At 43.7% G+C, this 14,588-nt stretch overlaps 1 protein-coding gene across 1 annotated transcript in view; it reads right to left on the reverse strand.

The window, feature by feature from the left end:
- The window catches only part of GRM1 (glutamate metabotropic receptor 1), a 179,472-nt gene extending 169,917 nt beyond the window's left edge, over nt 1-9,555 (reverse strand). Inside the window, exon 1 of the mRNA XM_053974124.1 lies at nt 8,773-9,555. Within this exon, the coding sequence (XP_053830099.1) occupies nt 8,773-9,535 (763 nt within the window). The 5' untranslated portion in view covers nt 9,536-9,555. The remainder of the gene's footprint in view (nt 1-8,772) is intronic.
- Nucleotides 9,556-14,588: the final 5,033 nt, after the last annotated feature.

Consider the following 14,588-nt stretch of genomic DNA (forward strand, 5'->3'; position numbering starts at 1 on the left):
TTTCACACAATTTTACACTACTCCCAATTAACTATGTCATACACCTAGATGTGGAATTCACAACCCCTGCAGATTTTTACAGCTTTCTGAGTATTGTCAGCTCAATAACCTGAAAAGACAACATCTGATGGCTATGCTGAGCTCCATTCAGGATCCACTGGAGTCCACAGGAGTCACCAATTAACTTCAATGAGCATTTGATAGGTGCCTCATTGCTACACTTGCTCTCTGCACCAGCACAGGACATGATTTTCTCTGCTTTGTCTGCCAGAACTGCCAAATGCCCATGCTTAAAATAATACTGTCAAATTTTCAGGGGACTTATAAATCATTGATGGCTGTTAATATAATTCAAATATCCTTTAAGAAATTCATTTGTTTATAAAAATATTCAAGAGAGATTATGAATGGAAATTGTTTGAACAAATCACACTGGGTTTTGGTAGACACAAGCCACTTAGGCAGTGGCTCAGCAAATGAGGAAACTGCTTGTGATGCACAATGCCCATGTCACAAAATGCTGTTAAGACACTCTGGCTCTGTAGGTAGCAGTGCCAGACTGTAGGTTAGATTATGGAAAATGAAGGTAAGCCTTACATACTGTGCATTGATTTCTTTTTCATGTGTTTCTTGTGTTACTCATTTGCTCATTGAACTCACAAAAGAAGAAGCAACTCTTGATTTAGTCTTAAGCCATATACAAATTGTTAAGACCTAACTATCCAAAAAGTGGTCTGCAATTGTGACTATACTTTAGTGATATTTTGACAGAAAAGAGCTACATGTGAAATAAAAAAATCAGTTAAAGTAATGTTTAATTCAAAGCAAAATAAATTATATCAAGATGAGAAAGCTATTTTCAAGGACATTAAAAGGAGTAGCCAAAAGAGTGAAATACTAAAAAATTACATAAAAACTAGTTAGGAATAGTCAGAGCCAAAGTTCTAAAAGGATTATAAAAGCTGGCATGATAAAGCAAAAAAGTAAATTTCCTAATGCTATTAAAACAAACAAAACAAAATAAATAAAATTAAAACAAATACTTTGAAAAGTCTAAGTTGTGTCCTAATGAGGGAAAGAAAAAAGAGTTTACCTTGACAATTGAAATACAAAACCAGAAAAAATCAAGATGAAACAATTCTGAGACATAAAGGCATAGAATCTAATAACCTACCATTCTTCAAATATTCAAGAAATGGGAAACTAGCCTGATATTCAATGATAGCCAATTATATAAAGAAAGCACTCAGGGAAGATAAAACCACAACAGAAAAGTTAAATTAATTCCCTCAGTCTGCACTGCCAGCAAAGGCAGATAGGAGAGTTCTCCCACAATGGTCATTCCTTATGTAGGATAGAAGTGAACCTTTGTCTCCGAGTGTCAATAGAACGTATTTTAGAACAAATCCAAATTCATAAGGTGGCCTTCAACAGATTTCCAATACCAGCTGACTTTCTATTGTGGTATTAATACCAGTTACAGGGGCCTTAGCACAAAAGCAAGCAGTAAAGTAGAAAAAGCAATTTTATCTTCTCACATATCAGTTTTCATTTTTAAATGAATTTATGGAGAGTAGAGAGGCATAGACGGTAATCCAATGAAAAACAGACATGATATTTCTGCAGACTTCAGATATTTCTTCACAAAGCTAAGTGGTAGGAACAATGACAAAACAGTATTAAGGTACAAATAAATAAATATGTCATATCAGGAAAAAATTAACATAACTTTTCAGAAAAACCCCCACATATCTCAGAAGCTAAATAGACTTCTTTTTTGGAGGAGGTAATCATATGAGTAATACTATAGAGTACTTAGGATATAAGAAAGCTTTTGATGAGGTCTCTTATTAAAGTCTCTGACAGAAATAGAGGTAACACAGGATACAACAGAAGGTCCTGGATTAATAATTGGTTAACAGATAGGAACCAAAATGTAGGAAATAAAATTTGTGCTAATAAAATAAGGGTAACACACAAGGATAACCCTGTGCACAATATTGGCCTCTGAAGTAAGCCTTGCCATTTATGAAGAAGATTTTGTGGTAATTTTAAGGTATTTTCTGACTACATTCATTCAGTGCATGGTGGTAATTAAAAAAGTAATGGACAACTGGAAGTTTATCAGGAAAGGTCTGAGAGCAATTCTGAAATTGTTACCTGACAAGGGAGTTTAACTATGGTGTACCCCCACCCTGAATACTGAATGTAGCTCTGCTTGCCCACATTTCATATTGGAATTAGAAGTACAGAATAATGATCAGGATTAACAAATGATGAATAGTTTTGTATGAACTTCTGAAGGTAATGCAGTTATCAAAGAATAGTTTTAAGGAAACATTTCGTCATACAAGATACAATTAATTTATAAGATTGAGGGAGAACTTCTTTACTGTGAGTGTTACTGAGCACTGGAACAGGCTGACCAGAAAGATTGTGGAATCTCCTCCCCAGGAGATATACAAAAGCCATTTGGACAAAATCATGAGTAACATGCTTTAGTGGACCCTACTTGAGCAGGGAGGTCAGATTAGATGACTTCCAGTGCTCTGTTCCAACCTTAACCATTCTGTGATTCTAGAGACCAAAGTATATATGATACAAAATGGATTGGACAAACTCCTAAAGGAAATATTAGTTGGTGGCTGGTAAGCCCTAGGGCTTGAGAACTTTCTACACACTGGAACTGTAGAGATGTGCTCTGTCCTGCTCTTGTTTCTTTTCATATTCAGCCTCTTTCTCAACAGCCAACTTTCTGGTGGCAAACCAGATTTAGAAATTGTTCTTTAAGATGTACATTAATAGTAATTACAGTAATAATAGTGTTTGAGAAAACACTATTGAAAAATTAGACTGCAAACCTGAGCTGGTTGCCCACTGGATGGCATTTGTCCTTTACACACCTCTCTCCAACCATCTCTGGTGATAACTCTTAGCATTCTTTAGACACCCACAGGTGAAAGTACAGTAATTTCAGGTGCAATCATGTCCAATCGATTCCTGGCCCTCCAGTTCAGGCTGCAGGCACATGTGTTAATTACTGCCATCTGTGACAGTGGCTTATGCAGCAAGCACTCCTGCCACCCAGAAGATAAACTGAAATCCCTGTGTTGCTTCGCATGGGTCAGGGAGCCCCAGTTAGTAATGGCTTTGATCAGCATTTTTCTGGGCTGCATGTGGCAGGTGCAATGCTTCTGGTCTCTCACTACAGTTACCAGATATATCAGGCCCCTAAAGAATCTTTCTCAGTGGGTGACACTGCTTTAGTTATATTATTTTACTCCATTTTACTTCATATTTTTAGCTTTTTTTTCTGTCTAAGAAACCTCAGTGCAAGCACCTCCATGTTATGAACCTAAGGTTCAAAGGTATATTTTAGAGGCATTTGGACGTAGCTTTTTGAGAAAGCTAAGGTCATTTAACATTTTAAAATGTCTTCAGTGAGACAAGAAGCCTGCAGGAGTTAACAAGGATTGTAGGACATAAAAAACTGATAGCAAGGACATAATGTAGAAAAAAATAAAGCACAAATGAACACATTGTGCTGACTGATAAATATGAACTCTAGCAATATTGCTGAGAAGGCAGGCACAGGAGTTTGATGAACCTTTTGAGCTGATATAACTCATGCAGCTGCCAGTTGTGTAGTTGAAAAGCTATACTATTTGTGAATTTAGGAGTAATGCAAGGAAATATATTTTCAAGAAGGAATCTTTCTTGATCGCTACAGTGTTTGTTACCAACCATAATTTTTCCAGTGTTAATCTATGAAAATTATTCTCCAAGCACCTTCTAATTAGTACAATTAATGGGACCCATACAATGTAGGGATACTCGTTTTGAAGCTAATTTCTGTTTTCCTTGGGATATATGCCTTTCCTTTTTTTTTTTTTTTTGGTGTCACAAAGCCTCTGAAGATGATTAGTGAAACAAGTTAAGCACAAAACAAAGTAGATTGAAATATGCATTTATGAGCACACAGCACAATTCATACCACTACATGAGCCTAACCTAATGCTCCTAATAAGACAATTTTTGTAATTGTTGGTATCTATAGAAACATTTGCACTCTCTAGAATTCCAAACATTTGAACTGGAATTCCTTATTTTGTTGTCTGACAATAATTTTATCAAAAAGTATTAATCATTGAGTGACACCATAGAATTAATAATAAAACATTGTCAGAAACACCTTTGAGAAATTAAACACAATTTTATGAAAATCATTCCTTTGAGCTATTTGATCAATATAGCCCCACTTATCTTTAAACAGAAGTGTTATCTTCCAGCATATCTAAAGCTACTTTAGTGGGTTCTACTGAATGAACTTACTTCTTGTGAAATTTGCAATAAAGTACAGGACATGCTCCTTTCCATCCTCTTTCCAACACATATAACCATGTTTATGGTTATCCATGTACACTGGATAGTGTGCAGCAGTCAGGTTATGAAAAATCATTGTGAAGATAATATACTTACCATCCACTTTGATCTGAAAGTCTTTACAATTGTGCCATCTGCTTCATCATGGTTCATTTTAAGCCTTATACTCAAGAAAAAGGAACAGCCTGGCAATACAAATCTGACAAAATTTAATCAAGTCCAGAAACATCTCACTGTTCTCTAGAATTAATTTCTAAACAGTACAAATTTGGTGCAATTATCTTAATCATTCCATTTCCAAAGTTGCTTCTGCAAAGTCTGCATGTTAATCTGTTGAAATGGAAATCTTGTTTATAAAGGGGTATTTGTACAATAAAGCGTAAGCATGGTCCATAAATTACAAACAGCATTCAAATGAATGCTCACATACATTTTATAAGGTTAACAGGTAGGCAATAATTGAAATGGAATCCAGGTACAGGTGCTAAGTATTTCTATTAGCTTATTCAGAAGTGGGGTACTGAAGAAGATGAGGTGATAAAAGGACTACTTACACCATCATCTCTCCTACACCATGTACAAGAGGAACAGGTAAAAGTGAGGGATTTGGTGGAGCCTTCACGCTGATCACTAGCCAGGGTGCAGATGTGTTGTGGGTTTTGGAAGTCAGTATAACCTACAGCGATCTCATAACCACTCTGCATTTTCTGGTGGCAACCCCAGAAAGTCATTTTCTCTGCCTTCAGCATGAAAGTAGCACAGCAGTGGTGCTTGCTGTGTCTTGTCTTGTTCTGGAGGTAGCCTGGGGACTCTTCCCCAGGAAAGGGAGAAAGTGTCCCCTGTAATTCTTCACAGTGTTACCAAAACACCAGTGGCTGCCTGGCCTAAGTTGAGAATACCTGACCCTGAGGTTATCTTGCTAAAGACCAGAATATCTTACTTGGAAAGTTACCCATGGTAAGTGTCCCTTCTGCCCTTATCACACTAAGGATTGTGCCCAATTTTAACCCATGTGCTTTTTGATGCCTTTGATTTCCATAGGAAGCTTTGGCTCAAAGTTCAGCATCCACTTATGTGCATTTCAAGATAAGAATGACTTTCAAGCCTAAAATCTGAGATATAGACATGCCAAGAACTCCAACACTGAATTATCTTTGAAGAAAACTTAAAAAAATAATAGCCTTGAAAATGCTTTGCAATTACTATATGGTCATACAGCCTTACACTGTCAGATGCACAGATTTGTTAAAGCATTTAATGACTGTTGCCCACTCTGGGAAAAAATTGACTCTCATGATGGGCAACTATGCTCAACTGAGGTACATAATAAAATAACTAAACCCCTTTCTTTCTTCTTTAATGTGGAGTTTTATATGTAAATTTTATTCTAAAAGGAGCAATGTGTTTATGTGGACCTTTGAAAACAGATTTTATTGACTGAGAAGGTTTTACCCAGATAATGTTTATACTTCTTAATAAAACACCGTGTAAAAAAACCCAACAGGTCTGGCACATCTCCATGCAGCTTCGTGTACCAGAGTGTGGAGACTGAGTGTAGTTAAAAGTCATCATCACTAATTAATTATCATATTGGCACATGAAGAATAAATTTCCATGTCAAATGCAAACAACTTAAAGACATCATCCTATATGAATGACCTCTTTATGTTCATTCTTACGGCATGTATGGGCTTCATGTTAAGAAACTTGGGCAAGAAATTATGTGCAATTTATTTCTGATTATCATTAAAGTTATAATTGTGTACCCAGGTATTGGTTTCGGCATTCAGTCAACTTCAGTTAGGCTGCAGGAGCAGAGGAGCTGCATGGTTCAGGCTGGGAAAGGGCTCATCTGTCTGGGCAGTTTCCACGACTCTGCCCTGGGTCAGTGAGGACTGCAGAGTGTGGCTCACTGGCACAGGCGGTCAGTCAGCTCAGTGATCCCACTGCATCCCCTTGTGGCTGGGCGCCTACAAGAGCCGAGCATTGTCCATGCCCATGAGAACCAGAGGTCAGGTAGGAAGAAAACAGATTTTCTGCTCTGGAAAGGGGGCCAAACTGGATCATGGAAGGGGCTTCTTCACAGTGTCAACCTGTGCATTTCCTAGAAGCATGCCCCTTCCTCACAGTCTCTGCTGAAGAGATTCTCCAACCAGTGATGCCCTAGAATTCCTCCCAGCACATTTTGCAGCCCACCATAAAGACTGTGTAGAGGCCTATGAGTAATTGTGGAGGAGGAATGTTTCTGACTACACTTTATCCCCGTATTTCCAAACATAGCATGGATGGACAGCTCTGCTCAGACTATTATTCAGAGTGGCTTCGTGTTGTCTGCCAGGAATGATTTCACCTTTAACAACGCAGTGAATGCACAGGATTTGAAGCAACAGAAATGCAACAATTTACACCAATTTTAATGAATACTAACTTCACTTTAAATAGGAGGAAAAAAAAGTCTTTGGAATTTACCCAACAGCATTTGGGTGGGGTCAATAACTTGTCTTTCTGGAAAGAAATGCAAAAGCTGAAGCTTGTTACATAATTTCAGTGACTTTTTTTGCTTTAATTTAACAATAAAGGAATGACAGACACAGATTAATAACAAAAAAGCAAATCTGACTCTCAAGCTGCATGATCTGTGAAATTGTTTTGACTTTTCCTAAGAGGAGTGTTGCCCTGTGGGGTACCCCTATTTTCAAAAGTATCACTTCAGAAGTCTAAAAATATCTTGCAACAATTATTTTTCATCAGTCAGTAACATTCATAAAAATAGGTATCTAATTAAAATTTCTCAAAAGCAATGACTGAAGTTGCTGCTTATAATGAATTTTTTTTTAATGAACCTTCAGAGGGTGTTGTCTTTCCCAAAAGAGGTAACATGAGTGGGGCAGAGAGGCAGCCAGTCCCCTGAGGCAACTCTTCAGGCACAGTGAGTTAGCAGAGCACCTCAGAGTGCCTTGAAGGGAAAGATGGCTATTTAGATCAACAAAGAATTTACCCCTTTCATGTTTATTTGTCATCCTGGCCTTCCACAAGATCTAATCATATCTGTCAACAATAGAAAATCTTAATAGCTCATGTTGGAGTCTTGCTAGCAGCTCATTTTCTCATCTGACCAGGGCATAAATGAACTGCAAATGTCAGGTCATTGTTTCATGCTCTCACTTGTCCCCCAGCCCCCTCATATCGCAGCATTTTCTGGTTTTGGTGTCCAGATCAACCCAGTTCCTTTCAAAATGTTGCAAATATGTAACCCTTCCTGGAGATTCTTTTTTTTTTTTTTTTTTTAATCACAATATATGTTCTTACCTCATTTTACTTAGTCATCTCTGTGAGAATGAAAGGTGTGGAGTCAGCTCAGTAAGCACAGGGAATCATAAATCAAATCCATACAAGAGATGCACTCAGATAAACAGAATAGTTGCAAAGCTATAGCAATAACGTGGTCAGATTTGCAATTTTATACTTTGAAATCCCATTTTGAGGACTACAACTGGACTACAGAAATATCACAATAATATATCACAAGTTTATTTTCTATCAAATGCAATTACTGCTGCAATTTATGTTGGTCCATCTAGCCTGGCTATAAAACAATGTCTCCTCTTTAAAATAACGTTATTACTGCTATTTTTCTTTTGATATTTAAAATTAAGAAGACCTGTTGACTATGAACAGATTGTGCAGAGCGATAGCTTTGACTATTGCTCAAGCTGCAGACAAGACACGTGAGACTCTGCCCGCCCTTTCCCAGGGCACCAGGTTTTGCAGGGACTACCGGGACAGGGGAGGGATTTTCAGGTTTCTTTCCTCACTCTTCGCAGACCCAGGAAATCAGTTCACACGCAGTAAAGCCAGCAGCTAATCCGGGTGTCCCTGACGAGCCCTGATCCCGTTTTGTCAAACTCCCAGCGATAGCAGCAACCGAGCACATCAGCCCCACGGACCTGCCCCGGCCCAGCCGGAGGGGAGCAGCTGCCCGCCCCACATCCAGCTCCTCACATCGCAGCAGTTAACTTTTATTTACAAACACGCGAACCACTCTGTGTGGGAATGGGGACAGCGCCGGGACCGCCGGGGAGACGCCGGATCCCTTGCGGGCGTTCCTGCGCCGCCGAGCCCCGCTCCCGGTGCTCGCAGCCGGAGGGGCCCCTCCGCCCCCCGGAACGGCACTCCCGCACCGCGCCCCCCCCCTCCCCCCCCCGCTTCTCCACGTTCATCTCACGGTCCCCGCGGGTGGCAGCGGCCGGCGCTCTCCCGGGGAGGAGCCACACCCCCCGCCCGGGTCCGGCGGGTGACCCGGCACAGGCGCGTCCTTGCCGGAGCCGCCGCGGAGGGCGCAGCCCCGCAGGGGCCGGCCCGGGAAGGCGGGGGCTGCCCCATACCCACCTTCCGTGTGCACGGCGGAGACGTAGGTCCAGTTGTAACGCTTGACGATGTCAAGCATGGCCCTGGCCTGCAGCGTGTCGGAGGGGACCACCCTGAGGAAGTACTTGTACAGCGTTTTGTCGCTCAGGTCGATGCTGGTGGCAGAGTAGGCAATCTGGGGGATGTCGAAGAGCTGGAGCAGATTTTGGACTTGGATAGCAACTGAGCTGGAGCCGGGGCCGATGACCCCCGCAATGGGCTTTTTCACTCTGGTCTGGGGCTGAGTCTGCGAGTCGGAAATGCAGCGGGTGCCTCCGTCCCTGTCGTCCCTGATGGAGATGAGAGAGTCCCGTATGAACTCAATGCTCTGCTCCAGGGCCACGGACGAGTGCCAGCAGGAGTCTCGGATCTCACTGCCCAGGGTGATGTTAGGTAGCAGGACCGGGTCTGCATTAATTTTATCCAAAGTGTGAAACATGGCTTCGACTCTCTGGATGCCGTATTGCTCCCTGATTTCCCCGCACTTCCTCTCCGGCACTTTCTCGGCTGGTGGCTGGTGATGGACAGAGAAGAGGGCCCCGATGATGACATCCCCATCCATCCGAGCCACCGACCGTTGTGAGGAGGCTGCAGAGAGAAGAACCTTCCAACCACCACTCTTGGGCAGCACGTCCATCTCCAGGAGCAGAGCAGGGAAAAAGACCAGCAGCACACCAATCATTTTGTTGCACGATGTCATCCAGACCCAGGTTACGAATTTCATGGGCTCCCCTTGCCTGCACATGGTTTAAGGACATGTAGGAAATGGCATCTGCTTCTCCCTGATGATGGCCAGGTTGCTCCAAATACCATCACAGCGAAGCGTCACAGCATCACTCTTGAAGGTGCCAGGACAGCCGTCATCCTAGTGACTTTTAACCTGGTGGCATAGAAAGAGGGGATAAAATGGGCTAACCAGGAAATCGATGTCAAACCTGAGCTCGATAAAGCAACTCTGCACAGTTAGAGATGACTGCTTTCTCAAAAGCCCAGAGCAATGTGGTTCAATAAGATGCTCAACAAGAAGTTTCAAGAGGGATTAAATCATGTATTTATTTGCCTTGGCATACGATCATCCATACTCACATATGTTGAGTTTCTACAACCCTTTTTGCATCTGCATTTCAAGCCAAGGTGGCTATATCCCACATCTCCAGCCAGCACACACACCCCCTCTGCCCCCAGGAAGTTTTAAAAGTTTCAGGAGGTAGGCAGCTTGTCGGAGAAGAGCCCTAGCCCAGCCCCAGTGGCCCCAGCCCTGAAAGCAGAGTGACAAGTGCTTCTTTCTTTGCGTTCTGATTACCTGAAGGCATCTTTCTCAGTTTAGACATTTATTTTCTCCATCCATAATGTGAGTAAAAAGAGAGAGCGAGCCCTGCCAGCCACGAGAAATGTCATTTAAAGGTCAGTGAAGAGAGGAAGAAAAAAAGCACTCTACAGTTTAGATTAACTTTTTCATGTGTAGGGGGCAAAACTGTAATACAGCAAGGGACACACACATGAAAGCAGGAGAAAATACATATTAGTTACTAAGGCAACCGCGGGCAAAGCCCCGATGTGCCTTACCAGCACGCCTGCCGTGCAGACCGGCTTCGGGCGGGGAACGGCGGAGAGCCCGGCGACAGGGCTTGGCGGCTTGAAACGCCGTGCTGGGAGAGAAGATGCCACCGCTGCCACCGCGGCCGGGCCGCGTTCCTGTTGCACGAGGAGCCGTCAGCACCCGAGACAGCGCCCGGCAGCCGGGGCAGCTGCCGGACCGCGGGTCCCAGCTCCGCTGCACCCCCGTCCGCTATCTTCCTATCCCGGTGTCCCCTGCCCACAGCCTCCTGTCCCGCTGTCCCGACACCCCGCTGCCTCGGTGCTCCAGTGTCCCGTTGTCCCGGCCCCGCCACCGCCGGCTCGGCCGCCCGCCAGCACTGCGGGGCGCTTCCCCAAAACTTCTGCCCCCCGCCAGGAGCTGCTGCCGCGCTGTCCCCGGATGCACAAGCACCGTGGCTGGCACACGCACACACACTGCTCGCATACACACACTCACACATCCGCACACCCCTCCCGGCGCTCGGAGCCCGCCGCGACACGCATCGCCCCGGGCTGGCCGCCGCTCCGTCCCTCCCCGCCGGCGGGCAGGGGTGCCGGGGTCGGCGGGGCTGCGTGTCCGCCGAGCGGCGCGGGGGGCTGGAGACGGTCCCGAGGAAGGCGACGCTCCGAGGGGAGCCGCCGTCCTGGCTGCGCGTCCGCATCCGCAGGCGGGCAGAGCCGCCCGAAGCAGGCTCCCGCGGGCAGCCCCGCAGCCCCGTCTCCCCGGGGCCATCTGCCTGCCCTGCCTGCCCCGCGGGCCATCCCACGGCTGAGCCCCGCGGTCCGCTCGGAGGGTCACCCCTGAGACGTACCTGGCCGGGTGAGGCAGTGGCTCCCTGCCTGCTGGGAGCGGGCATTGGCGGCTCTCCGGCCGCCCCGAGCTGGCGCGCTGGCGGCGGGGCGACGGCTGTGGGCTGGGCGCGGGTGCCCTCTGTCTTCAGCACCGCTCCACCGCAAGGAAAAAAACAGGTCATCCCGGGCTCATCCATTATCTCATACAGAAGGTTCAGTCATTTTCTCCCCCTCCTTAATTTTTTTCGGCTATTGTCTTATAAACGAGTAAGGAAACATCACCCTGGGCACGCTGCGGCTGCAGGGGAGGTGTTGGCTCTCACCTCTCGTGGCTTTTAATTCATTATCTCCCTGCCTCAATTAGCAAGAGTGAGAGTTAAAGCAAGAGGCTGCTGCTAGAAGGGGACCCAGACCACGCTCGGGAGACCCGAGACAATGAAATGCGCCGCTCTACCTCACGGGCAGGGCTTCGCTATTTAAATAAATATTTATATTTGGGGGAAAATAAACAAAACAAAAAAAAAATTACACTGCAACAAGGTAAATCACCTGTAAAGATAAAGGCATAAAAGGCATTGAGATTGCAGTTTTCAGGTCAAGATGAACCTAAATGAAGCACGTGAGAGGCATGCCAGATTAAAATAATACCAGATTGAATAATCATAATTCAGACGACCTGCTTGCATCCCTAACACAGGTCTCGGGTGTTTTACTTGACTGTATGAAAGTTAAAGTTAGATTACCGCCCCGCTGGGAACTCTATAGATATTTGCCCTAGTTTTGAAAGAAAGAGGCAAGGACAAACATTTAACTATTGCTCATTCAGAGGCGGGTTTGCAGCGAGTGCTGCCTCAGGGGTGTCTTCTCCTTGTGTCAATATCTGAGCTGATTTTATTGTCACACAGCTAGTTATTTGTCTGCACTGTGTTTATCCATGAGCTCTGTTTGTTATGGAGGACCCAGCTCAACGGGTTGCTGGTGCCCTCTTTCCCTGCAGGTAATGTTTCCCAAGGAGGGAACAAGGGTCAGAAGGGCTGCCTGTCCTCTGCCTGTGGGCATGAAGCTTGCCCAAGGCCAGCCTAAGGCAGTTCTACCAGGGCCAGATCTGTAGAGATATTCAGATTGTTCACAAAAGGAGGAACAAATTCCCCTTCACCCACGTTTTTATGATTAAACTTTAATTTCTGCTCTTGACATAATGAGCCTGCAGCATGTCAGCAAATAATTCCAATGGTTAAGTTTTGGTTTGCTTCTTGGGCTTGGGCAAGGGAAGCATTTGCAAATGCTCCCACTGGCTCTTTCCAACATAATAGCACCCTGTAGCTCTCATCCCCATTAACCTGGCACTCAGAAAGACAGCAGGTCTTTATGCTGAGGCTCATGTAGAGCTGTCACACAGAGCTGTTTTCCCTCAGTGATGGTCTGAGTTTTGCTGAGACTTGAAAGCAGGTCACTGGGTCCTGATGCCCAGCCATGGCTGCAAATGCTGCCTCTCCCATCCTTGCAGCAGCAGGTGGGAGTAGGTGGAAATGGGCAGAAGTCTGGGACTCATATATATGACATCTGGGATATCTTTAGGAGAGGCCAGGGAAAGACAGCACTGGGACTGCGGTAGCTTTGATCTTCCCTTCCATCAGGGGAAGTAAAGGCTTTCCCCACCAGGAAGTAGCACCACTAGCACTGCTATCTTTGTCCCACAAAGACTCCAGAGTCATCCCACTGCCTTTTGTCCCTGACTCCTACACATCCTGATCCTGCTGTGGCCCATAGATCTGGTATTTCTCCCCTCAGAAACAGCCCATGTCCCCAGTCCTACCACCTTCACAAATTTCTCAACATATGGTCCCTTTTTCATCTGGTAACCATCCTTGAGGCACTACACAGGACTGTGTTTTTGCAGAGATATGAGCTGCCATCAAGCAAGGAATCGGGGCAAAACCAGAGCAAGGCTGGAGCTGTCTTGTAAGCAGTGATTCCTTTCCAAGGGAAACTGCCTGCTGTTGAATATTCATTTCTGTGAAATGAAGGACAAGTGAATAATTTTCATATTCCCATGTTACACAGTTTAAAAATCACTTGGAGGTTGATTGAAATATTCTGTTTTGATGACATCCAAAGTGTTTTGTTCTGTTTTCTTTTTAGATGTTTTATAGAATGCAGAACAGTTTTTACTTCAGATAAAATCAATCATTAACATAAAATGGATGTTCCAGTATTTCTTCCAAAAAAATTCTTTTTTTCTACTCCTATTTCATCAGAATTATCTCTTTTAACAGAAAATTTTCCACTGGAAAAGTTCTGTTCAGCTCTTATGGGAAAGGCCAGTGTATTGTAGAAAATGGTTTGAAAGAAGGTTTTTTTGGAGTAGCAATGGCCGAAGCCTGCAAACCTGGTTTGTTGAAATCCCACTTTTGCTTTCCCTAACACAGCTACTCCCTCTTCTACTTCCTACCAAGAGAGGCAAGTCAGACTGACTGTCTAGCTATACAGACTCTAGAACTAAATTATTGGGGAGATTTAAAGCTATTCTGCAAGGATCAATGCTGCTGAAGTTCTACAATTTTATTCTGCCTTGGAAACAAGTAGAAAGCTCATGTGTTCCTGACTGAAATGAGTTGAAACATATACCAGCTATCTGATAAATTGTCCCCAGTCCTTTTTATTCTGCTCACTCAGCTGCTTTCCTTTCATGATTTAAAAATGTCACCTGCTATATATAAACAGCATGCATGCAAAATATGCATAGGTAGCCCACTGTTGTAGACGATGAATTGTTTTCTTGTGACCTAAGATTTGGAATTGTCATCTAGCAGGTTTGTTCAGATAAAACGGGGATTTAATCTTACTAATATATTCAATATTTTTTGAATTTTCTCCTTTTCTCTTAGCAAAGTAAACATTTCTCATAGGTGTTTGTTTAAAACAAGTCCAGCTACAGCATTATTTTCACCTCCTTTCTTGTATTCAGGCTTTCAAAATGCCCTATCTGTAAGAAATAAAGCACCAGCATTTTTAAGCTTTGATTGCTTATGCTTATTTGTTGCAACAGCTAAGAAATGAACATAAATGGATCGATGTCTGTATATATGGAGCTTTGTAAAGGTCTGATTGCTCAGCTGTTCCTTGTACTAGTAGATCCATTAAAATTAAATAGGATTAACTCATGAAATTTAGGACTCACTTCTGAGATATTTAGAAACTCACAATAGCTTCTATACAAACCTATGACTCTATGGGGTTACTTTTTTTTTTTTTTTTTTTTTTTTTTTGACAGGACTAGACACCTCTTTAACCCAAGGATTCCCAGAAATTTGAAAGCTAACATTGGTAGTCCTCTGATACCCTCTTGACCACTGTCCCAAGTCACACTATTGTCAACATATTTTACAGATTTAGGTGATTTTACATCCTTTAAAAAAGTTCCTCTG

The sequence above is a fragment of the Vidua macroura genome, chromosome 3 (genome assembly GCF_024509145.1).
Source record: "Vidua macroura isolate BioBank_ID:100142 chromosome 3, ASM2450914v1, whole genome shotgun sequence".
Taxonomy (NCBI): domain Eukaryota; kingdom Metazoa; phylum Chordata; class Aves; order Passeriformes; family Viduidae; genus Vidua; species Vidua macroura.